Raw genomic sequence first — 26784 nt, 5'->3', positions numbered from 1 at the left:
TATTTGTAACATCCAGAATCCTAAATATAGAGTCTGTGCAGAGAAATTTAAGACAGGTTATATCATATTTCTCACCCACTAAATCAGGGGTTCCCAAACTTTTCAGCCAGCGACCCCCAAAATATAGGTGCCAAAGACTTGCAACCCCCACTGTCCCTCAAAGTGATTCAATGTGGCTTCATTTAGCTGGTCTGCAGAAAATTAGCCTACTTATATGAGCATGTGTCTGTGTTTCCTGCTCCTTTATGAATTAACCTACTGCTACTGATGCTTTTGATAATTAACTGTTCACTAACCCTAAACTTAGGAGTCATCTGGCAACAAAGAAAGGCAGAAAACTCAATACATTTTCTATTTTCAAGCTTAGCTACTATTTTTGTCAATAGTTTTTACTCTAATGGGTAAAATGTACTATTTTTTAGATAACTTTAAAAAAAAAAAACATTCTTGAAGACTTCTCCCCCCCAATCTGAGAGTGTCAACTGGGCTCTGTGAAACAGTTGCTTAATCAATAATAAAGTTTTTTTTTTTTTTTAATACTTATATAATGTCAATAGTTAAACAATATGCATTATATTACAACTGTTTGAATGTTATAATTTTGTTTAGGGATTTTATTCTGAAGTCTCAGTCAGAGTATTTCCGCTTTATGCTCTTTAACTTTGCCTGGATCGCCTAAACACGTAATGCACACACTCAGCTGCAGCTTATCGCCGTCTACGTATTACGCGCCTTTGCATTGTAGCCCAATGAGCTCTACGGAAGCCGTGAAGTTCCAAAGCACCGGTTTGCTTCTACGACGTTCCGCTTCCTCCGTCCGCGAGGCTCCTCCCCGGGTTCAGCAGAAAGCCAGACAGAGAGTAGTTGAGAAAAGAGGCAGGGGAAAAGCGTGTGTTTAAAATAGTATCCTGTTTCTCTTTTAAATTAAAGAAGTGAAAGACATTTCAGAGTTAAACTTTGACTGTAAAACGAGCAAGAAGAAGGAGCAGAGACGGGGCGGAGCGTCAGGAGTTTGTCCCACTCGAGGTTGATACTTTTTGAGTTGACAACAACCGGTGAGTTTAATTTGTTCATTCATCACTCAATCAACTAGTCTTACATACAACTTACTTATACACCAACAGCTTATGGTTATTACAAGCTATTTTTCAATACAGGAAGCAGTCAGACTCACTAACATCTTCTATAGGCTAACTAACTGTGCAGTACACTTTTCCTGTCTCTCTTCAGGGGATGAAAATAAAGCACAACCAGCTAGAGATCCAGATCCTAAGGGTATTGTGGCTTTCCTTCTCTTTAATAAAGAGCAACCAGTTATAGACTAAAGGGATGTTATGATAATGTAATGGCAGATGTTAATACAAGACATCTGCAGCAACAGATAATGGAGTCTGGTCCACTTGGATTGTCCAGTGAATAAAGATATCTAAAAAAAAAACAAAAAAAAAAAACACATGTTTTAAGCTTTGATTGTAGAGAAATGTATCTTTTGCAGCTGTTTGTTTTTAAACATCCATATGTGCATTGTTAGTTCTTTACAGAGCAATCAGAAATGTATCATTATTATAAAAACACTTCCTATAATGTATCACATTTGTTACCTTCAGAGTGTTTTATTTAGCCATCTTTGCAGACTTGGATATAGTACTTGCATTTGTCCCTCACCCCAAGTTTTCACCCCCTTAAACTTTAAACTCATGGTTTGATTATCAAATTGAAAGAGTCACAGAGTATAAATATGTAGGTATTTACATTGATGAAAACCTCAATTTTAATGTACATATTAATAGTCTTGCAGACAGACTCAGACAAAAAGTTGGCTGTTTCTATAGAAACAGATCTATATTTCCAATGTTTTGTAGGAAGAGGGTTGTGGAGGCTGTTTTTATGTCAGTCTTGGATTATGGGGACATAATCCACAGACACGCACCATCCTCAACCCTCAAACGCCTTGGCTGTTTCTGAAACTGCCTGTTACATACTATAATGTAGTAGGCAGTATGTATTGCCTACTACATACTGCGTTTGAATTTAGTCTGTAGTATGATTGTTCTGTTCGATCTGTGTTGCAGTACGCTGGGCCAGACGTCACTAGATATCCTGTTTCGGAAAGCGGAAGTAAACAACGTCCAAGCCGATAGAGAAACTGCTTCTTTAGCATCACTTATGATTTCAAAATTTAGGAAGTGGTTTATATGTAATTCAATAACTTCCACAACACCCAAAAACAGATTTCCTCCCATCAAAAAAGAAGGAAAAAGAAAAAGCAGAACGAGCGCTGTGCATTGTGGGAAACGGTACGCGAGGCAGACTGGTCCGATGCATGCTGTGAAATTTTCCCGAATCAGTAGACATCCGGGGAGTTTTGGCATACTGCAGATTTTTCTCTTTTTCACATGCTACTTACTACATTCTGAATTTTGGCCAAATCAGTATGTACTGCTAGTACAGTAGGCGATTTTGGAAGCAGCCCATAACTCCATTTATCACTCTGCGTTAGGATTTATTACAGGTGACCCCTTTAACACACATCAGTGCATTCTGTACAATAATGTTGGCTGGCCCTCTCTCCATGAAAGACACAATATCCATAGGAATCTTTTTATCTATAAAGCTGTCTTAGGAAAATTACCAACCTACCTCACTGAACTTCTTCATTACCCAGACCGTTTATCAGACTTGCACCTCAAACCAGCTACTTCATGTTCCCCGAGTTCGGTCAGAACTGGGAAAAACTGCTCTTTGTTTCTCTGCTCCTGACTCCTGGAACAAGTTGCAGCAGCGTCTTGAATTAAATGCACTTTTACCTTTTGGAAAAAGCCAAAAAGCAGACTTCTGTTGGATTCACATGTAGTGCCCCTTAAGTTAATTGGTTCCACCTTGCAGCTCATTAGTCAATATTTTGGATGCTATGTGAAATGCAATCAACACCAGAAATTGATGGGCAATTTTGTGTCAGTCCTTTAAGACCATATCAAATCTGTTTTACCTTGACGTTTTAATAGGGCATAATGTGAAAACGTTTCAGGGGGTGGATACTTATTTAAAGCTCCAGTGAGAAACTTTCAGTTAAGGTCAATTTTGGCACACAGCGGACAAAGTGATAGCTCTTATCTCGTTCAGTCATCTTGTCCTCAGTCTAAGAACCAATCAGAAATCATCGCCTGTCACCGTGTGACATCAACACTCGGTCTACCAGAATTCTGCAACTACTAGAATTACCATAGCAGTCATTTTGACTGCTCAGACATTATTTGCATATAATTTGGATAATCAATAAAAAGAGCTAAGAACAAATTTATGGAATAGGTAAAAAACACACCGGGACACAAAATTAAAATTACAATGAATGAGTATTTTATTTATTTCATTGACACCATCATACCCATCAGCAGAACTTCACTGAATTTGTATAATGAGTGTCCTGTCGTCAGACATGGACATGACAGTTATGAATCTTTCTCCTTCTTGTTGTCATTTTTGCCTCTCTTGGGTTTTGGGTGAAGCTAACGCTACATTTTAGTTTCACAGAGCATAAAAAACAAAGAACAATAGAGCAGGAGACAGTGGGAGAATGTGGCAAATAGTGAAATATGACACCCCTTGTAAAAAGCATGCAGTCAATTAGACTGCTATGGTCATTCAAGGTTGTAATACTCAGATCTCTTTTGGGTTTTGAAGTTTTAATGATAAAACAATGTTGGAATAAAATTTACACATTTAGGAATAGTCAGGGTCCCATTGGTACATAGGTTTACTTTAAACAAAGTTGTGACGTTGCAAATTTTGAAAGCAGTCAAAATGACTGCCTTGGTAGTTTGAGTTTTACAAGGTTATATATGCCTCTGGGAGTGGATGCCAACTTTTCAGTAATTCCAGTGAAGCCAGCAGTTATCAAAACAACTTCCAGGGTAGACTTCCTTTCCACCTGCAACGTTAATGCTTACATTTCTGGGTCCATTAAATCCCTTTGTATAGCCCCCGTTCATCTGTACCAGTAAGTCTCAGCTCAACAGTAGAGTCACAGATGCTTCACTCTGTCTTATATCAGCGGTATGAACCAGATCAAAAACCTATATATTTCTTATTTACTTTAAATGTACCGGTCTTAAGTGTGTTGAAATAACATCATGATAAAAAAATGCAAGCTATGTCAGGTTTGTCCTCAAGAGAGGTTGTATGGATCATTTCTGACACATTCAATGAAGTATGGAAATCTAACTACAGCGTGGAACAGGTTTGTTTCTCAAGTAGAATTCCTAATCTAGAACAGTTTGCAAACTACAATACACAATGACATATTTTTAAAGGGATGGACAAATTGTTGGCAGATTACCACGCTTGGTTTCAGGGATGTCATTACAGTGGTGTGGGTTCTGCCTGCTTTTGCTCTCCATGCTGACTGTTTTTCCTACAAACAGAAACAAAACACTCCCCATGCTGACACCTGTGTACAGATTCTACATTTTTATGTAGCCTGTCTCAATGGGATGCTGATTTGGCCTTGATTTTAAAATAATGGCACTCTAATAGGATAAGTCTGGACTTTTAGCATCTGTATTTCTTAAATCTTCACCGTCTCCCTGCCTGTAAATGCTTAACATCCAACTTGTGACTGTTATTTCTCTGTGCAGAGTCCTGCAGGTACACTGAATCAGTCATTCATGCTCAAGACACTCAAGCTTAACAGACCGTGACTGTGAGTCCAGAGTGTAGTTCTGTATCAGCTCCAGGGTGCACAGTGAAGTTTTGACAGCCAGGTGGGACTTCAGGTTGCCAGGTTGGTGATTTGATTGGTGAAGATGTTGACACAGAGGTGGAGGCAGAATAACAGGATAAGGTGTTCAGTGTAGGCGTGCAGCTGGGCAGTGTGTTTACACTTCAATCACTGCCAGACCCATAATCACTGAGGTGACTGTAGTGTGTGTGTGTACTAGAGTGTGTGTTTTTCAGTTTTAGTGAATGAAAAGGGGCACAGGCGGGTAAAGTGTGTGCGTATGTGTGTGTTTGTGTGTGCTTTGGCTTCATCACTCCTTCCAGGAAGTCCTCCACTGAATTTCCTTTTATAGAAGCCGAACACAAAAGGCCCGCTGTCCACTTCCTGTAAACAGCTTTGCGACAGCGTTTGCTGCGCTCTGATTGGCCGGCCTGGTCCTGCGACCCCTTCTGGAGCTCGGGGAGTTCCAGGATGAGGAAGTGGGCTTCCCTTGATGGCTGCCAGCCACAGGGAATAGAAAGTCCTCTGGTGCTGTGAGAGGGCGCAGAATGAGGAATAGAAAATTAGGAAGGGACAGAGGGATGGTGAAAGAGAGGCTCTGTGGATTAAGAACAGATGACAGATGCAGTTGGACGACATCTGGATGTGAAATAGTCTGTAAGGTTACCAACATAAGAGCATAGAAACTGGAATGTAAAGGGGAAACAGCAGCTTGCAGTTTGATCCGAACATGTTTGCATCAGTACATATGAAATCCGTGATCTGACTGAAAGATGAACCTATTGTTATTATTTCCATGAATTTGAAGCATTAACACCTAAAATCTGCAGCTCCCAGCTTCTTGACTCCCTACTTTTCTCATTCCTATATCACCGAGCCTCCACTCTGTTGGTTTTGGTTTACAAGTGAAGATATTTAAAGATATCACCTCAGGCTACAAGAGTCTGTATGTAGTTGACTCCCCACACAACTGCATAACTTTCTCACCTGATGCCTTCTCATGTATAAAATATCAGTTTCAATCTTATGTGGAACTTCCTCTTAACGTGGTTCAGTGGTTCATGTCCACTTCAAAATACAGTTATTTTTAGCTTGATCCGCTGTCACAGGTCTAATGTTGCTATGGTATAAACCACTACTTCTCCATATCTCACTTTTTTATATTTGCGCATTTGAATTGAAATGGGGAATGTTAACCTTATCATACGTGTTCTATTCCAGAGATATGATACTGATACTAAGATTATATGATTTACTTTTACATCGTTTGGGGAATAAACACCTGATACAAGCCCTTTTTTAAATGTCACCTGATAAAAGCAACAATTTAAACCTGTTAAACTGGATTTTATGGCAGCTTGTGGGCACTGAGCATTGCAACAGAATAATATATATACAGAATAATAATAATAATTGTTGTTGTGGTGATCTTTTTACACATCCAGCATTAAAATTAATTTGAATTGATCCCAACTTACATTTTGCACTGGTTTGCTCTGTTTTTGGTCTCCACCAACTTCTGAGTGAAAAATCTGACTCTGTAGATGCTAAATGCTCCACTATGCTCCCCAGCTAGTTGCTAAGATAAGATAAGAGAGTCCTTTACTCGTCCCACAACGGGGAAATTCAAGTGTCACAGTAACAAAGTAGACAGTGCAAAAAATATAAAGCAAACAAGAGCCTATAAAATATAAATTATTAAAAAGTGAATTAGCAATTCAAAATAAAATTAAAGAGGTAAAAAATAAGCATATCTTACAGCATATATATATATATAAATTATTGGTTATACATATATATAAATTATTGGTTATAGATTATAGAATTGTGTGTTAGTGCTGTAAAGTCTTAAAGGGTTTCAAGACCTTTTTATTTTACTAGATAACAGCATCATGTAGTGGCTGAAAAACATTTCCAATGAGAGGGATATTAATGAGCCAAAACAGTAAAGATATGTTGCAATGATGCTGAATGTCAAAGCAAGGAGATAAAAGAGTAGACTCTGGGGAGTAGAGGTCACATTATACTCAGATTTCTGTTTTTGTTTGTGTGCATTTTTTTTATATTACAGACTATTGTGCTACAACACTTTCTAAATGAAATGGTTGTTGAGGTTAACCTGACAGCTTCTACTACCTATTGCAAAAGTAGTATTGTACAGAATAGAGAACTGATTAGAGACAACTTACTAAGAGGCATAAAGGCATTGTGGATTGTTGTACAGTTAAATACCCTGATGTTGACAATGTACCCAGTATCATAGATTATCATAATGTATCATGTCCTAGCATATCATAATGAATCTTATTGTACTTTATTGTAACGTGTTGTATCGCATCATATTGCACTGTCGTATGGTACTGTAATGTATCTTATCGTATTGTATACCATACCACATTGTATTGTACTGTACCATATCCTATCTTATTGCATGGTATGGTATAGTATGGTATTGCATCAAATCGGATCGGATCCTATCATATCATATGATATTACATCATATTACATCATGTCATATCGCAACTAGGGTTGCAAAGGGATGGAAAATTTCAGTTTAATTTCCAGAAAATTTCCATGGGAAGTTAAGCTGGGGAATTTTGGAAATATTCCAAATTGGAAACTCTCCATGGGAATCAACTGGGAATTGAGGGTAATTTTTTAAACAATATGTTTATTGAGTTTTTTAAACATTTCCAGAGACACACAATTACAATTAAAGAAATTCAAAGGAAAAGAATAGTAAAAATTATATATACATACACATATATACACATATATAAAATAAAAACAAACAAGTAAACAAAAAAAAACAAAAAACCTTAATTACAAAATGTTACAATATTATTATTGTCTGTATTAACTAAAGATAACCAAAGGGAGTACATTGCCATAGATGATTTGTTTATCACAAATATTCTGTCAGAAAACAGTTTCTGCAGAAACGACCAATATTACAGACATTGAATTGAGGGTAATTTAATGGAAAGGTATCATATCCAAGCATAAATATTTGTTTTGTTATAAGCAGACATCCATCCAAAATAATACAATTCAAACAGATGTATTTGTAAGTAGAACTTTATCAAGTATTAAATATTTTATTCAACAATCAATTCTTTCATTGAAGAACAAAAACATGAATGTTGAGTTAAATATTACTCCTCCCTCTGACCCAACCCATTCAAAAATTAACAAAAACGCAATACCAACAAAGTCCCATTCAAAATGTTAAATGAAAAGAACCGCTCTCCCTCCAACAACGTCCCATTCAACATGCAAATAAAAAAGCATCTTCCCTCAAGCTTCTCAAGCCTAGCCTCTGCATTTTTGCTAAACCCTTTCAGGCAATGGGCCTCATCTTCCTGGGTCTCATCAACATCCTCCATGTCCACTTCCTCAATATCCACCTCTGACTCTTCCTCTTCAGTGTCACTGTCCAGCCTTGTTGAGGATGGCTCTGCATAGATATTCAACCGTACTTGCATGAAATCTGGTTGTTTTAGTCAGGATTATGCTAAAATATATTTTCCCTCACTAAAGTTCCCTATTAAGAGCCAACCTTCAATTTAGTAGATTCCTGGTGTATTCCTGTTTATTCCCATGGAAAGTTTCCAACTTTGAAAATTCCTGCAACCCTAATCACAACATATCCTACCATTACATATCATAACGTTTGTATCGTTTCGTATTGTATCGTGTCTCAAGGTTCCTGTATGTATGGTATTGTCATGTAATATATCATAGCCTCACATAGTGTATCCTATCATATCGTATCAGATCATATTGTAAACTGTGATATCCACCCCTACTTGCAAGCATAATTTAAAAGCTTTGACATGACTCAGTGAAAGGTAAATCTTTAGTTTGCTTTTGATGAATGACTTAAACGATCACAGCTTTCTGCTGATGCCGACAAAAACCAGCGCAGCAGCATTAAGGAGTGTTCAGTTAAATAAACACACGCCTGTGGCCTGCGGTGCTGATGTGTGCACCTGCCTGCTCCCCTCAACGTTTCTCTGCAGCTCTCAGCAAGCTTAGCTCAAAGCTACGTAAAAGATGTTCGACAGGCGCTCACAATGAAGCCCCTGTTGGCAAGGGGAGTGTGTGTTTTGGGGTAGGGAATGTGTGTATGGGACAGAGCCTGCATGAGGAGGAGCCCTATGTGTGTATGCCTATATGTGTGTATGTGTGTGAGTGAGTGTGTGTGTGTGTGATGAACAGAAGAGCATGCCCAACCCCTTCAGCCCTGCAGCTATGGAATTCCTACTGAGAGACGACTTGTCTCAGCCTGGCCTGCCTGCACCCAACACTTAGTCCAACACACACACACACACACTGACTTTGAAAATGCACATTAACGCTGGACTGGGGCTAATTTTATCCTGCCAGGGCAAGAATACACTTGTCCCAGCCAATATTGCTGAGGAATGAGGCAGCCTGCTAAGACCTGCCCTGAGAAGGCAGAAAAGAGAGAACAAGGGTTAAGAAGCAGCGAAAGCTAAGTAGATAAGCACTTGAAAAACTAGAGCTGGATTCACTTGCTGGGAGTTTAACCTCTTTTTAGTGTTTACCTGGTCTTCTGTGAGACGCAGAAGACACAACAAACAGGTGAGTGCTTTACTACTTGCATGAAAGAGAAGAAAGGTATTCAGTTTATGTTCTAGGCTGTAAAGAGAGTTTGTTGATTCTCTTATTTTCTGTCACTGGTTCCTTGAGTTGTGTATTTATGATCATTTGACTCATGCCACACAGACATTTTCAAAGTTTACAAGCAGTTTAGGGTGTTAAAAGCTCCTGCAGGTCACATACAACCATCCTGCAGTTAAATCTTACTGCATAGACTCAGTTGCTGTGCTAGCTTGGATCGCTTCCATCAGATAGTGTCAAACATACAGATAGTCGATTGTTTCATAGATGTGTTAGTGATGCAGCGAGAAGAAATGACACAGCCTGAAGTCATGTCAGTGCTGATGTGTCTTTAGCTTTAGCCTGAGGGCTCCATTACTACACAGGAAGAGTCAGCTGTGCACCATAACCTCACAAGGATTAAAAGTGTGTAGGTCAGTGTGTTAAAGACAGAAGTCTACATCAAGATATCTTTCCTGCTGGAGTTTAATTTAGTTTGGATTTTTTTGTCTCCGGTGTGATCCAGGTCAGCAGAGTTGTATCAGGAGAGTTAACTTTTTGTGTGAATTAAAGGTCACAGGCATGCCTACCTGAGCCCCGTTTGTTATCCGGGCTTTTATACACGCTGTGTCATCAGCGGTCAGACACAGGAAGTGAGGAAACCTTTGTTTGCTTCCTCTTTCCTGCCTGTGATGTCACGTGAAAGAAAGCTGCAGTTTTAAGTAGATCAATCTGCTTGCTCTGCAAGCCTGTAAGAGGTGGTAATGTGGTTAAAGGTGTTGTATGTGTGTGTGCACGCTTTATTTTTGTGTGCGTGTGTCTACAATCTCAGTTTTCACCATATTAGGATAAAGGGATGACACTCAGGCTGTCTGCCAGATGTGAAAGACGTATTCAGATCAAGATTCAGACATAGTATATTAACACAAAAGTCCTGTATTCAAATCCAATTCAACCAAATTCAATCAAATTATGTAACTATAAAACAAAACTAAACACCAACACATACGTTTATTTATATGGATATGTGTGTCCTTATTTAGCAATACAATTCTGCTACTTGAGTAATTAATTAACATGGTAATTTGGCATCTTTATTGTTTTGGAACTTTGTACAGTGAATTCCAATTAAGTGGACAGTACACTTTTTTTTTCTTTGTTTACCGTTTGTCCTGTCTGCTTGTTCCTGAAACATTGTTTTTAACTGATCAAAGTGAATTTATTTGAAGAATTAAGAGCTAAAATTTCTCTCTTTTCACTCCCAGGCCAAACAGATTTGGTTACTCTGTTTTAAAGTTACAGTAGGCAACATTATCTCGTTAGTGCTTTGGTCAGAATGAACAATTTTGATAGTTGGATTTCACTAATAATGTTAAATTGAATCTGATTTGTGTCTCTGAACCTCTTTGTATTTATTTTTTTAAAAACGTGTCCAGTATGAATCAAACAACAGGGTTAGCTTGCATAGTCTCTACTTACAGATTCTACATTAAAATATAGAATCTGTACGTGGGGACACATTTTCAGCATGGAGTTTCAGCAAGTGCTTTCCATTTATTATACATTTGTTATCCAAGTAGCATTGATCAGTTGTGTATCAGCAGGCTTTGGTGTGTGCAGCAAAAACAGTCAGTATGGAGAGCAAAATCAGGCAGAACACACACCCCTGTACTGACTTCCCATCGTTGGTAATCTTACAACAGTTTTGTATAATATATGAATAGATATCTTAACACATGTGTAACTAACAAACTGTTTTAGATCCAAAATTTCAACTTGGGCAACATATCAGTTGTGTCGCAGGAGCCCGTCAGTGGTTAGATTTTCATATCACCTTGAATGCATCACAAATGATGGATCCAATCTCCATTGGATTGCATTTTTACTTTATACACATCTTTATCATGATTTTATTCATTCATATATGGTCTCTCATCAGACGATGATAGGCGGTGATGGTTTGATGGATTCCATGATAGGCTTGCAAAGAACTAGCCAATCGCAGCGAGTCCCTACAAACTTGCATCATCCTGCATGGATTTGACTTGTGTCAGCATCTCTCTTTTTTTTTTCTTTCCAGCCCTCCTCGCCTTAGTATTGCTGAGAGCATGGGTTTTTGTTGCATTGTTTGGTGGGAGGGGCCTAGCTGAGTTATATTCAGAGAAAGAGGTAGAATGTGTTTCCATTGGAGTGTTCTTGTTGCATTCTGTTTTTTTCTTTCATACTGAAATTGAACCATTTGAGCTTATATTTATAAAAAACTTAGGAAGGTAGTAAAGTTCATAATCCGAACAAAAGCCACCTTTTCATTTTTTAAACTAGTGCTTTCATCAAGAGCAACTTATAAGTGCTTTCAACAAAATGGAAACATCTCAAAATAGCAAAAGACATGCAAGTACTTCAACTTCCTCTAATAAGCAGAACTGCTACAAGTTAAACTGTTTGAGAAGAAGAATATAAATAATAAGAACATTAAGAAAAGTTAAAGTTTCAGTCTTAAACAGAAGAACAAACACTGCATTAGGTGAAGTGATAGCTGAGCTGGATGTGTAGTGAGGAAATAGTGAGTTGATGGGCTAGGATGTGTGGTTTCATGTCCTTGCTGTAGGATCTGCCCAAGCCATTTGCAGCTTGGTAGACCAGCAACTTAATTTTGATTTGAGCCATTACCAGTAAGTTACCAGGGAGCAAAGGGGGAGGGTAGTTTGGCTTTCATTGTTTCTTTCAGATCCATTTTGGTATCTGTACAATATTCCTTTGAACTGGACTCCCTGAAGTCAAGCTCCACTCCATGTCTTTACTTTACATCTTCCAGCTCAGTTTCTCTCCTTCAGCTCACCTAAACTTCAGTTTCCAACCATTTTCAGTCACTAACTCACTCTTATACCCCCCCCCCCTCTCTCTCTCTGTCTGTCTCTCTGCCTCCTTTCCTTCCTCATTCATTTGTAGCAGTAAGCGAGACCCAACACGTCACTTCGTTGCCCGTTCAGCGTTGCTTCCTGTTCACACTCTCTGTTCCCTTCTCAGAGCCGCTCCACAGATTGTGGCATGGATTGATTTCTAGGTCTGTAACCGTTTTTCTTAATTTGTCGTTCACTTCTTTCTTACCTTGCGTGTTGTAGGCTAAGCTTGACTTGACGTGCTGCAGCTTCTCACGAGCATTTTAAGCTAACTTCAGGCTTTTAGTCGCATTGTGAAATACACCAAAAACAGGAAGAGGCAGCGATCGAGAGTGAAGTTGACTTATTGGACTTGTTGTACGCATTGTCATGTATTCATTCCTTTCCCATCTGTACAGGTGTACGTGTGTGTAGATGTGTGACAGCGGAGTGTGTGAGGATAAGCCCCCCGCCCCCCCTGTCAGGATGAGCAGCCAAGGAGGAGGAACCAAGGACTCCCAGTCATCCAATCACAAGCCACTACCATCTGTACCAGAGGAGAGGAAGTCCAGGAACAAGATCATCTCTATGTTTGCATCTGAGAGAGGTGAGTGATGTCTGCGACTTGCATGAAGAACGCACACAGTAAGAAAAAGCACATATATTGCACCCAAATACAAGTTGATCCTTGACCTTTATTTGTAGGAGGAAGGAAGAAGGACAAGGACAAGGACAGACCTGAGATCTCCTCCCCTTCAGACTTTGAACACACCATCCATGTTGGTTTTGATTCTGTCACTGGAGAGTTCACGGTAAGCACTATGTCTGGTGGAATGGACCCGTTTCTAGTTTTGACAAAAGTTCCAGCTAGCTTCTAACTAACTATTAACTTAATTGTGTTGCACCATCAAAAGCTAAAGAAGTAGCCGGACATTTTTGCAGATGCAGGGGTGTGTCTAGACTTTTTACCTTTGGTGGCCAAATTGGTGCACTGACAGAATGGAGGTATTTAAATATCTTGAGATTATTCTTTAAGCCCTCAAAAAGAACAAATGTGTTCAAGGTAACAATTCAAAGCACTAGCAGACTGTTCTAGCAAAGCAGAAATATGTTATTTTAACACAAGTCCTGCCTCTGCGAAATAAATAGCCAATCATAGGGGAAGGATTTTGGGGTAGACACCTGGGGTGGCTAATCAGATTTTAAGGGGCCTAAACCAGCCCTGTCCATGTCTACCTGGAAACTCCCTAGTAACTCCCAGATTACTCCCTACTAACTCCCTGTTGACTAATTCCTGTTAACTCATGAGTACATTCCTGTTAACTTCCTAGGTACTTTCTGTTAACTCTTAGTGACTTCCTGTTAACTTCCTAGAAACTTCCTGTTAACTTCCTGATCACTTCCTGTTAACTTCCTGATCACTCCCAGATTACTCCCTACTAACTCCCTGTTGACTAATTCCTGTTAACTCATGAGTACATTCCTGTTAACTTCCTAGGTACTTTCTGTTAACTCTTAGTGACTTCCTGTTAACTTCCTAGAAACTTCCTGTTAACTTCCTGATCACTTCCTGTGAATCTCCTAGTAACTCCCAGATTACTCCCTACTAACTCCCTGTTGACTAATTCCTGTTAACTCATGAGTACATTCCTGTTAACTTCCTAGGTACTTTCTGTTAACTCTTAGTGACTTCCTGTTAACTTCCTAGAAACTTCCTGTTAACTTCCTGATCACTTCCTGTGAATCTCCTAGTAACTCCCAGATTACTCCCTACTAACTCCCTGTTGACTAATTCCTGTTAACTCATGAGTACATTCCTGTTAACTTCCTAGGTACTTTCTGTTAACTCTTAGTGACTTCCCGTTAACTTCCTAGAAACTTCCTGTTAACTTCCTGATCACTTCCTGTGAATCTCCTAGTAACTCACAAGTAACTCTATATCAACTCTCTATATGCTCCTAAATAGCTCCTTATTTACTTCCTGTTAACTCCCAAGTAACTTCCTAATAACTATGTAGTTACTCCCTATTAAATTACCTTGTAACTCCCTGATACATTCCCAGTAACTCTGTCTTAACTCCCTTGTAATCCATTGGTACCTCCCATGTAAGTATCTGTAAACTCTCTAGTAATTTCCCAGTAACAACCTTTTTACCAGCTAGTTGTAGTTGTTAAGACCAACTAGTTAGCTTAGCTTGGAATAAAGACTAGAAACAGAGAGCAGTAAATTGTGCTCCCTCAAAAGTCTCACTTTCATTCAGCTACACATGTAATGTACAGATTGTGGATTAAAGTAGACTCCATGCTTTCAAGTTCAGTACATGTCCTTTGTTTACAGGGTCTTCATTTTGTTCTCTGAGTTTTACAGAGAGATGTTGGTTCATATATTCACTATGTTATTTTATGTGTGTCTGTGTTTCTGTGTAGGGCATGCCGGAGCAGTGGGCCCGTCTCCTTCAGACCTCCAACATCAGTAAATCAGAACAGAAGCAGAACCCTCAGGCTGTCCTGGACATCCTCAAATTCTACGACTCCACCAGTGGCAAACAGAAATACCTCAGTTTTTCTGCCTCGGGTCAGTTTTTTCTTTTACTCAATGAATTAGCAGAAGTCCAGTTTTTAAAGTGCGCACACTCACACCTCTGTTGTTGATCTCTTACAGATAAAGACTCACAGTCGGTGAGTGGTTTCATTCGTCTTTTCAACCAGCATTTAGAAAAATTACAAATAACACACTTTGTATTATTTAGCCACTAGTTTGTTTAATTTGTGTATGTATGTTTGCTCTTGCAGCAAGGCAATAAGGGTACAGGGACTTCCAAGTCAGGTGGCAAGGATGGAGACGACGATGATGACGATGATACGCCACCTCCTATTGTTGCACCGCGGCCTGAACACACAAAATCAGTGAGTCAGGAAACAAGGCTATCATTATTTTGTTTTTAAATGGAGTCACTGGAAACACACTTTTACTTTGAACAGTGCAACTAAAAAACACCAAACAGTCTCACTGTCTTTATGCCAACGTCCATTTGGCTATTACTTATAGTCTCATTCAGATGTATTGCTAGTTTCATATATAACTGTGTTTTCTGTTGTGTCAGATGTACACAAAATCAGTGATAGACCCAATCCCAGCTCCAGACGGAGACGCCGCCTCTAAGGCCGCTGACAGACAAAAGAAGAAGGGGTGCAAGATGACCGACGAGGAGATTATGGAGAAACTAAGTATGTTAAACACACACTGGAAATGATACATCACTGGTAGAACCACATCTATTTCGGGCTTCAGAAGAGCTGACTTCACTTGTTTTTCTTTGTGACTTTCAGGAACTATTGTTAGCATCGGAGATCCAAAGAAGAAATACACCCGTTATGAAAAGATCGGCCAGGGGTGAGTCACAATTCAGAGTAATGAGAGGTTTGAAAACCTGATGGAGCTGTGAACTCACAGGCACTTAGAGTCTGCGAAGCTCAGACTACAAAGGTAGACAGAATCCAGGATGTTAATGTAGTTGGTTGATACCTGACAGGGTTGTAGCAGTGAACAAGTCTGGAAAAGACAAGATCATGGATTCAGATCCACTTCCTGTCTATTGATGATTTTCATTGGTGACTGTGATGAACTGTAATACAATTATTTTTGCAAAAATACACTATGTGGACAAAAGTATTCGGACGCCTGACCATTACACCAACAGGGACTGAAATGACACTGTATTCATATACATATACTTTAATATGGAGTTGGTCCTCCTTTTGATTGATTTGATATATATCATACGTCAAGAAACACATGCCAGTCCAACAAATCACCTGCAGAAAAACTCTGCAGGTTAATAAATACGCACGAAAAGGACACCCCAGATAAGCTTCCAAATGCTTTTTGGTAGGGGGCCCAACACAAATGAGACAACAAACAGCACAATAGTCCCCAAATACCTCATTAGTGCGACATTAAAGGTGACATATCACGCTTTTTTCATCAATATATATTGGTCTAAGAGGTCCCCAAAACATGTCTTTAAAGTTTATGCTCAAAAAAACACTTTGAAATCAGATTTTGGTCTGCCTGAAAAACCCTCTTCTTCAGCCCTCCTCAGAACACTCTGTTTTCTCTCTGACCACGCCCCCTCAGGAAGTGGATGTGCCTCGGCTCTCCAGCACGTTGATCTAATGTTTACATGTTGGCTGAATATACACGGCTGCTCAGAGATCACGTTACTTCAACCCTCTGAATCTGATCCAGAATCTGATCCTGACGGAGAGGCGCCTGCAGCAGGACCTTTCTGAAGGATTGGTCACAGATTTAGTGTTTCTTGTTGTTTTATTTATCAGTATGTAGACGTGTGTCTTGGTACACAGCTACGAACATGTAGCTATGTGGCTATGCTAACTAGCGCTAGCACTTAACCATGATAAATAAAAATCATCCACTAGATCTTCAAATCTGCAGACGTGGGGAGTAAAACCGACCTCTACCAGAAAGGCAGCGGGACCTTTCTGAAGGATTGGTCACAGATTTAATGTTTCTTGTTGTTTTATTTGTCAGTATGTCGACGTGTGTCTTGGTACACAGCTACAGCTACAGCTATGAACATGTAGCTATGTGGCTATGCTAACTAGCGCTAGCAGTTATCCATGATAAATAAAAATCATCCACTAGATCTTCAAATCTGCAGCCGTGGGGAGTAAAACCGACCTTTGTGTTTATTAAGACAGCCTACAACTAGCACGCCTCCCTCCTAAGCTCCTTGTTAGCACACATTTGTGCAGGTAATGAAAAACGGGGGAGGGATTCAGTATTATTTTATACAGTCTATGGGCTGAACAAGCTCCGAGCTCTGACTCCGTGACAGACCGGATATTGTTGTTACGTAACAAAAACACGGAAGTCTGAAACGGCTCGTTTCACACACATTTACAGAAAGGTGGAGAAATCAAAACAGGGGCAGAATGGATTTTTTTCATTCTCGGGGGGTTTGTAGACATGCCAGGGACACATATTTCAGGTAAAGAACCATTAAAAAGTCCATTTTGCATGATATGTCACCTTTAATTCCATGGCATGGAGTTTTTAGCACCATAGAACACCTCTGGATCCAGAAGAAAATGTTATATGTGGAGCCTTTGAGCGTAACATTTTGCAGCTATAACAGCTTCATTCTGTAGAGCGTTTATGAGGTCAGGCACTGATGTTGGACCAGAAGGCCGGCTCCCAATCTCCGTTCCAGTCCAGATGGGGTTGAGATCAGGGCTCTGTGCAAACCAGTCAAGTTCTTTCACAAACTCATTAAACAATGTCTTTATAGTCCTTGCTTCATGCACTGGGGCACAATCATGTTGGAATAGAAAAGGGCTTTCCCCAAACTGCTGCAACAAAGTTGGAAGAATAGCATTGTCCAATATGTCTTGGCATGCTGTAGCATTAAGGTTTCCCTTCACTGGAGATAAGGGGCTTGATTGAAACACCTGAATTGAATAGTTAACAGGTGTGGCCAAATAATTGTTCCTATATCGTGTATATAGGAAACTCAAAAATTGACACTTATATGTTATGAATCTTGTGACAGAAGCAGATTATCTGACATTTAATCAAGGTCTTCAAATAGGAGTTGAAAAGGTTCACTTTATAAATTTATTCAGTGGTGGCTGTAGATGTAGTTTTCCGCCAGCAAAATTTTCACTGTGAAAGGTTGACTTAGTACTAAAAAGGTTTTCAGCTTGTAGAAAGAGCATTAGTTGTGTGAAAGCCTTTTATTTCACCTCCTTGTTTCTCACATTCAGGGCATCTGGAACAGTTTACACAGCCATAGATGTCTCCACAGGACAAGAGGTGAGCATACTTTATTTTAAGACTCTGCTGTTATATACAAAAAAACTTAGTGTCTCTTCAAATTGATGTTGAGGTCAAATAAAAATCCCTAAATTATAGTGGAGAGGTTCAAAATCACTACTCCCCTTCAATGTATCACTCTACCCTTGATGTGAAATGTATTGCCACACATATTGAACACTAAACGTCTTATCATTGATTGTAAAAGGAGTTTGAATTCCAGTGATTTTTATTATAAAGCCATGAAGTTATATGACATGCTGGAGTGTAAGGAAACACAAAGGGATCTCAGTTCAGTCTCCTTGCATTACTCATCTTGATATGAGGAGATAACAGAAAAACTGAGGAGTGGAAGGGAAGGAAAGTCCAGAACATGCAGCCACTGCGTGTCCATTGTTTGAGTCATGGGAGAATTGACTCAGCGATCGACCCTTCACACCAAGCTTTGTTCACACTTTTTCTGAACGATATTTAACTTCACAGCTCATCTGAAAGTTTAAAACTCAGCTTGTTGCATGATTTTTTTCTGGGAAACTCACCAGAGTTACTAAATAAGACATGCAAAAAATGCTAAATGTAACCTTTTAGATCTGAACTCTCTTTGTGCCGCTCAGCATTTTTTAAAGTTGGCCAACGATCCTGTCACGTAGCCCTGCATGATGAGAAGTTGCACTTTTCCTTTACCCTGATGAATGCTGGTGTTTGTGCACCACATTTAAATGACTGTGTGTTTTGCAGGTTGCTATCAAACAGATTAACTTGCAGAAGCAGCCAAAGAAGGAGCTGATTATTAATGAGATCCTGGTCATGAAGGAGATGAAGAACCCCAATATTGTCAACTTTGTAGACAGGTAACCCTGACCTCATATGCAGCTGTACAAGCACTGCACATGCAGAAGTGCTCCGTGAAAGTGACCGTGTTTGCTTGTGTTTGAAGTTTCCTCGTAGGAGACGAGCTCTTCGTAGTGATGGAGTATCTGGCTGGTGGTTCCCTGACGGATGTTGTGACCGAGACGTGCATGGACGAGGCTCAGATCGCTGCAGTCTGCAGAGAGGTAGGATTTTATCAGCTGAGGGCTGAACCGAGTTCATGTAGTTTTAAAGACCAGTACCACTCAGTTCTCTTCTCTTATGTCTTCCTGTTTTATGTAAATCCTTCTCAAAGATGTTTCCAAATCTGGCTTTGATAAAACGTTTGGAACCTTCCTTTTTGGCTGGTTGGCATTTTATTTTGTCATCCTGCGTTCTTTGCACATTACTGCCACCTGTAGGTCAGTGAAGTGATGTGAGCAGGAATGTGTATTGTGTGCACATGGATATGTTTAAGTGGGTCATACCCTTCCTTTCTCTCTGCGTTCAGGTTCTTCAGGCTCTGGAGTTCCTGCATGCTAACCAGGTCATCCACAGAGACATCAAGAGTGACAACGTTTTGCTTGGGATGGACGGATCAGTGAAGCTTAGTAAGAGGAGAGCACACAAACATGCACATAATCACAGAGACATTTTGTGGGGTTTTTTTGACTGTTTTTATTTTGCATGTGTTCATTTTGTGTCTTTTCTCTTCCCAGCCGACTTTGGCTTCTGTGCCCAGATCACTCCAGAGCAGAGCAAGCGCAGCACGATGGTGGGGACTCCGTACTGGATGGCCCCAGAGGTCGTGACCAGGAAAGCTTATGGACCCAAAGTGGACATTTGGTCTCTGGGGATCATGGCCATAGAGATGGTGGAGGGAGAGCCTCCGTATCTCAACGAGAACCCTCTCAGGGTGAGTGTTAACTGTTTTATAATAATAATAATAATAATAATAATAATAATAATAATAATAATAATAATAATAATAATAATAACAACAATAACAATAATAATAATAATAATAATAATAACTTTTATTTAGATATCACCTTTAAAAACAAATGTTTACAAAGTGCTTTGACAAACAAAGCATGGTTCAAATAACATAGCAAAGATTTCAAACGACAGAGAGGAGGAACTTTAACAATGCAAAACAAAATGCAACACAAGAGGTGAAAAGGAATACACGTCAATTAAACAGAATGAAGTGGTGGGACAGTAGACCAGAGGGGTATACTACGAAGCGAGTTCAGCATATCCTAGATATCTTCTCCTGATCCGGCTTCACTGAACCTGACAGAGGACATCGCGCTAAACTGTCACACGAAGCTGGTTATCAACATGTTGAGTCAATCCAGAATTACCCTGAGCGAGTTCACATGAACGGGGCGGAGAAGGCAACATGTGACCAATCACAGACACGGACAGTCTGCCATCAGCACATCCACATGAATTTCAAACACTGCACTGATATTAGAAAAATATGAAGAAGTTAAACACATAATCCAGATTAACTTCAACACAGCTGAGTTTGAAACATGAAGGAAGAACTGAGAGACAAGACAAAAAGTGTTTGAATACGCAAATGACGTCTTATTTCTCATCTTAGTGCAGATATATCTGACTATAATAACTCTGTCTATTCCCTGACAGTGATCTCTCTCTCTGATTTAATCTTGTATCATGTGTGACAGTTTTAGACTTAATATTTCAGCTGCAGGCCTGACGGTATCAAACTGAGCGCTGTGGTTAAAGGACTAATGCAAATGAGAACATGATTCAAAGTGATAAGCACGTGCAGTTTTATATTTAATGCAGTAAAACAATTTAATCTGAATAATCTGACTTCAGACTCTGTTTAAGTATGATGTCAGGAAAGATAATCAATAACCTAACATGTCATCAGTATTATATATATAAATCATACATGTAGTCAAAGTGTCCTGCCCGTCTCTTCTCCACTGCGGGCTTGACTGCAGTTCTCCCCCCTCCCCTTGCGATCAGCTCACAGAGCTCTGTGATCGAGCGAGCTGATTGGTCAGTGGTTTGAGTTTACTACAAACTGATCTCTGATCTTGAGTATAACCTGCTCCGGAGCAGGTTAGGAGTTCAGCACGAGTAACCATGGTTATCTACCCTGGTAAGGCAAGGCAAGGCAAGGCAGCTTTATTTGTATAGCGCATTTCATACACGAGGGCAACTCAATTTGCTTTACATTAAAACATTAACAGCATTGGAGACATTCAGACAAGCATAAAAGAACACAATTAAAATGATAAAACAGAAAAGAAAAGGAAAATTAGAAATATATTAAAAATTACATTACATTTTTAATTTAAAGGGAGTTAAAATGAGCTAAGATAGGAAGGCAGTGGCAAATAAAAAAGTCTTAATCTTGGATTTAAAAGAGGTGAGAGTTGGAGCAGACCTGCAGCTTTCAGGGAGTGTGTTCCAGATATGTGGTGCATAATGACTAAACGCTGCTTCACCATGTTTCGTTCTGACTCTTGGGACTGAAAGCAGACCAGTACCTGAGGAGTGAACCACCTTAAAATCCAGAGTTACCCCTGAAGTTACCTGGATAACCGCAAATCCGGCTTTGTAGTATACCCCTCTGTAATTGTTGTTTAGAGGTTTTTCAAGGATAAATAAAAAAATATATATATAACGCTTATAAAGTATATAACCTTGAATATGACCAATTCAAGTCCCTGGGGTTATACGGAACAAGATATATAAATAGGAAAATAGAAATAATCAGAAACCTGTAATTAACAAAAATCAGATTAGTATAATATTGGTTAAATATTCAAGCTGCTGTAATGTCCCACCTTCAACATGAATGTTTCAGAGGCTTAATGTTGGGACCAAGTCCTCCAACCGCTATTTATTTATGTTATTTATGTAGTTATCTATTCATTTTTGGGATTTATCTGATCTTTTTAACTTTAACAGATTTTAAATTTTCTTTCTACCCTTACTTATTTAATGATTTTATTTTACTTTGAAGTATTTTCTACGATCACCATCTTCTTTCTTGTTTTAGTCTGTTATTATTTTACCAAATGATCTGTCTTTCTGTTCTTATGTGAAGCACTTTGGGCTGCATGCTTGTATGTATGAAAGGTACTACATAAATAGAGTTGAGCTGATTACATTCTCCGTCTCTGCTTTTGTGTTATTCTTAGGCCTTATATTTAATCGCCACCAACGGGACCCCTGAGCTGCAGAGTCCAGAGAAGCTGTCTCCTGTCTTCAGGAGCTTCCTGTCACGCTGCTTGGAGATGGACGTGGAGAAACGAGGATCAGGCAGAGAACTGCTGCAGGTAGAGGAGACTAAAACATCCCAGAAAATGCACACTGCATCATTATATGACAACACCCCTCGCAGAAACATACTAGACATTATGACTGAAAGGAAAAATATTTTATCATTATTCTTTGATCTGTTTTTTTTTTCCCCTCAATGAATTATTTGCTAAAGTATGATGTGATGGTGAAAAATGTACATGTTAAATGTTTGATTTTTTTGGTTTTGTTTGACATATTTTTTGTTTCTTTTTTTCCACATAATAAAACTAAGTTATTGAAGCTAATTAGGGCAAAATTAGCAAAATATTTTGAGTCATGTTTTTTCATCTTAAAGCTGCTGTGAGGAACTTTTGTTTTGTATCGATTCTGGCGCCCCCTTGTGGACAAAGTGATATCTCTTATCTCTTGTCCTATACATGCAAAAGTAGTGTTTTCAAGAAAAATCTCATCCTGTTGTCTTTTAACAGTCAACTTTATTAGGCAATGTGATTATTTTCCATGAAAACAGTCAAATAAAGGCAGTTTCTGAAGTGAGATGTCCATCATCTGGTCTGGCACCTACCCCCTCAGGGCGGTTTCAGGCATTAAAAATGACAACAGAGAAGGTGTCTGTGTTGCTGCTGATGGTCTTGTTTACTATTGAAGGTCATAAAGAGGCATCAGTATCATTTTCAGTCTGTTTCTCAGCCAGTTCAAAACTCCTCACAGGGCCTTTAAAGTAGAAAAATGCTTGAAACATGTTTTTTAATGTGTAACATATCTAGAGTATGATATTGATGTCAAATGTGGAACTTGTTCACGATACTCTAACTTTTTGAGATGCACTAGTTGATAACAGATACACACATATTGCTAAGAATCTTGTCTCATGTGTGCACGTGTCTGTTTTTCTCCCTGTAGCACCCATTCCTGAAGCTTGCCAAACCTCTGTCCAGCCTCACCCCGCTCATCCTGGCAGCCAAGGAGGCCATGAGGAGCAACCGCTAAAGCCCACTCTGTAAGAACTGTAAGAGCTAAAGCCAGTGACAACCAAACCAGCCATACCAGCAAGCATCTCCTACTCGTCTACATAACAGGACCATCAAGAACCTGCATGGAATCTGTTCTGTGTATTTTCCAGAAGCATCAAAATCTTTCTCCCCTCTCTCCAGTGTTTCTGTAGCACCAGATGTGTTGTACTTTGTGCCTTGTTCTCAAGCTGCAAACTGCCATGATGTGTTTTCTACTTGTTGCAGCTGAAGCATGTGTGCCGTTGATGTTGATACTTGTTAGTATGCTTGTCAAAAACTTCATCTGTTGCAAATCTACTCTCACAGCCTATTCACTTTGCTGAGAGCACAGCAGGTGTTGAATGAGCTTACACATGATCTCTGTTGTGATTAGTTAAAGTGACATGTCTGCCCAAAGAAATAAAACATCAACCAATATACAGAAGAACATGCAACCAATTTTATAAAAGATGATACATAATTAGACTGTTATTTTAGATATTTAATAAACTGTGATACAGATTTCCAGTTCATGAAGTTACCTTATTGCGCCAATTTTACTGCAGTTTTTCTTTGTTTACTGCAGTTGATGGTTATCTAATTTTTTAAATGTTTTTAAAAAAGCAGGATCTAATATGGCAACTTGGTTTTAAAACTGGACACCAAAGATCGGAGGGTGTTTCGACAACAGGAAATAAATCAAATATTCTAAAGTTTTCTTATCCGGTTGGTATCCGATTGGTGCGGATTGTGGGGATTCTTGAATTCTCTTGTATGGAAAGGCAGTAACCTTAGCAGCTGGTTTCTATGATTGTTGATTCCATGAACGAACAGCAGACTGTATGAAACAAGGATGTGATCTCAGTGACGTCACCCATTGGTTAATGAAGTAGGGTTTTGAAGCCAGTCGATGGTGGTCGCCATATTGAACTTTCGGTCAACATAGAAACATATACATTGGTGGAGTTTAGGCCTCTTACCAAGCAGTTACATCAGAACCACCGGTCAGTCGACACGGCCATGCCCCTAATCACACATCTGAGTTATGAAAACATTTATATCACCCGCACTGTTTGATCGACTAAATAAATGACCTATTCCTACCAAAACTGTTTTCAACCAGGCTATAACATCCCTGTGGAAACAACAAGTATTTAACATGGGTGTAAATGGAGATTTATTGGCTTTTGCAGCCAGCCCCAAATGGACACTCAACGAAGTGCCGTGTTTTTGCACTTCCACATAGCCATTTATTTTAGAACCAGTGGTTGCTGCCTGGAACAAACATCCTCTGACAGATACAAGTGTTCTTGTTTGACACTAACTGACTGGAAATGTAACATTGATTGAAGATTTTCTTTTACTTTGAATTATTTCCTGATATCAGATGCCCTCTGGTGGCAGCTTTGGGTTTTGCAAGGCACCAAAATACACCATCGTTGAGCTAGCTCAGACTTCAAAAACCTCTCTTATCAAACTCTCTATGCAGACATCAAACTGCAACATTTCTATCTCTGTGATGTGTCTTCTATGTGTTGTGTTTATCTTAAGCTGTGCCTTTTGCATTAGAAGCCTTAATGTCTGTGTTGGTGCAAGTACATTACATATCATGTATGACAATGTCTGAATGTGCTAAACTGGAGGAAAACTTTGCATTGTTTTGTATATTTTGTATTGTTCGTGTCCTGTTTTTAATAGCTTTTAAAATGTTGTATATCCTTTTTTTTATATGTATAACTAACAGCAGATGAAAGATGTTTTTTCACTCGAGTGAACCATTTTATTCTCAGTGCAGTTATGGACTTCAGTTCATAAGATGCAAGAATAAACCTATAAAACCCAAGCCATAACTGTCATACTGGAGCCAGACTTGAGTCCAGAAGTATTCAGGAAGAGTGATTCATTTTGACCCACAGATGAGATTAGTTTTTACCTCATTACCAGAAATATAGACAATCGTTTCAAATAGTTAGACTCTTTATTCAACATGCCTTATAGTGCCTTATCTCAGTCATGATGCAGTAAGAACCACTGGTGTGGTACTCGACAGGTCTACATAAATACAGAGTATTTCATATCCTGTCCTCTGGTTCACCCAGAACAAGCATTCCAGTTATATGTGTACAAGGTTTAAAAGGAATCTGTTGTTCATCATGAAAATAACAACTTCTGGTGTAAAACACACAAGGTATGTAAATTATTAATAAAGGTGGACCTGGAACTGGCTTGTGTCTGGATCATTCAATGTGATTTGTTTTTACAAAGGGATCACTGAGTCACTGGGACAGAGCCTCTGTTTGAAGAGACTGTCAACATTTTTGACCTGGAAGTAACTTAAACTTCTAAGAAAAGATACAAAAGAGGATAAAAACAACTGAAAGAATGTTAAGTGACCACAGTGGCATGCAAAATTAACTGTAAGCGTGCATAAAATGGCCTTTCAGAACAATGTAAAGAACAAAACTTGTCTTGTGTATTTTCCATGGTCCTTTTTGTCTGTCCTAAAAACCATTAAGACAATGGTCATGTTATCATAGCCAGTAGTGTTTATGAGACACATTAGCAGAAGGGGGCAGCATTGTAGTACAGTCGTCGTAGTAGTTGAAGGACCTGAGCGCGTGCAGAGAACTGGAGAGGGCACTGTTGTAACATCAGCAGGGAGCCCAGCTGTACAGTGTGTCTTCTGTCCGTGACAGATTCATTATACTGTAAGGGGAGGATAGTTTGGATGAGACTTTTATTCTTGGTTTGAGTAACGGCAATCTAGTTCATTGTGTATCCCAATAAACTTGTTGCACAAATTGTATTGACATTGTAAAAGTATACAACCCCAATTCCAAATGGTTGAGATACTGTAAGAAGTTTATTGATAAAAACAGAATTTGATGGTTTGAAAATCATTTGAAACCTTTATATAATTGAAAACAGTGCAAAGACAACATATAATATATTCTCATTTCACATTTGATGCCGGTAACACATTCAAAAAAGTTAGTATAGGGACAACGAAACACTGAAAAAGTTGAGTAAAGAGAAAACCTGGAGGAACATCTCCCAATTTGTTAGGTTAATTTGCAACAGATTAGTAACATAACTGGGTTTAAAAAGGTAATTCCAGAGAGGCTGAGTCTCTCAAAGTGGGATATGGGAAGTGATTCACCACTGTGAGAGACTGTGTGAGAAAATAGTTCAACAGTTTTATTAAAAGATTCAGAGAATCTGGAGAAATCTGTTCAAAAGGCCCAAAACCAGTAATGGATGGTCATGATCTTTGGGCCCCCGGCGGTGCTGCATTAAAAACAGACATGACTTTGTATTGGAAGTCACAGCATGGGCTCAAAATCACCTTCAAAACCTGTTGTCTATGAACATAGATTGTCACTGCATCCAAATTGCAGGTTTATTTATATGTTTTTGTAGTATCTTTGTTGCATCTGTGTTGTGATACAAATGATCAAGATAGTTTTAGGCAAAGTTTAAACTTAAAATACACCTTCTGTCATATTTTAGTCATACTTTCATGTCATATGCTAGTGCGCTTATATATTTACAACTGTGAGCTTTGCAGCCTGG

General features: G+C 39.1%; 1 protein-coding gene and 1 long non-coding RNA gene across 3 annotated transcripts; one reads left to right on the top strand and one right to left on the bottom strand.

Annotated features, from left to right (window-relative positions):
* Positions 1–743: 743 nt before the first annotated feature.
* On the top strand, positions 744–25436 carry LOC117806340 (serine/threonine-protein kinase PAK 2-like). Of its 2 annotated transcripts, XM_034675244.1 has the most exons (16): positions 744–1055; positions 12296–12407; positions 12642–12829; positions 12928–13034; positions 14650–14797; positions 14885–14901; positions 15016–15129; positions 15327–15450; positions 15553–15616; positions 18010–18058; positions 18797–18909; positions 18996–19113; positions 19419–19518; positions 19627–19823; positions 22099–22236; positions 23123–25436. In XM_034675244.1, the coding sequence occupies exons 3-16, from the start codon at positions 12658–12660 to the stop codon at positions 23207–23209; spliced, it is 1548 nt and encodes a 515-aa protein (XP_034531135.1). In that variant the 5' UTR covers positions 744–1055; positions 12296–12407; positions 12642–12657; the 3' UTR covers positions 23210–25436. The 2 variants fall into 2 exon arrangements, with proteins under 2 accessions (XP_034531135.1, XP_034531136.1); XM_034675245.1 differs by lacking the exon at positions 12296–12407.
* Positions 1262–2847, bottom strand: LOC117806341. Its single transcript, XR_004629643.1, has 2 exons — positions 2641–2847; positions 1262–1426 (listed from the first exon to the last, which is right to left on the bottom strand). It is a non-coding gene; the product is annotated as an uncharacterized LOC117806341 (long non-coding RNA).
* Positions 25437–26784: the final 1348 nt, after the last annotated feature.

Source organism: Notolabrus celidotus, chromosome 22 (genome assembly GCF_009762535.1).
Source record: "Notolabrus celidotus isolate fNotCel1 chromosome 22, fNotCel1.pri, whole genome shotgun sequence".
Classification (NCBI taxonomy): Eukaryota; Metazoa; Chordata; class Actinopteri; order Labriformes; family Labridae; genus Notolabrus; species Notolabrus celidotus.
The sequence above is the reverse complement of the archived record's forward strand: the minus strand, read 5'-3'. Positions and strand labels throughout refer to the sequence as shown.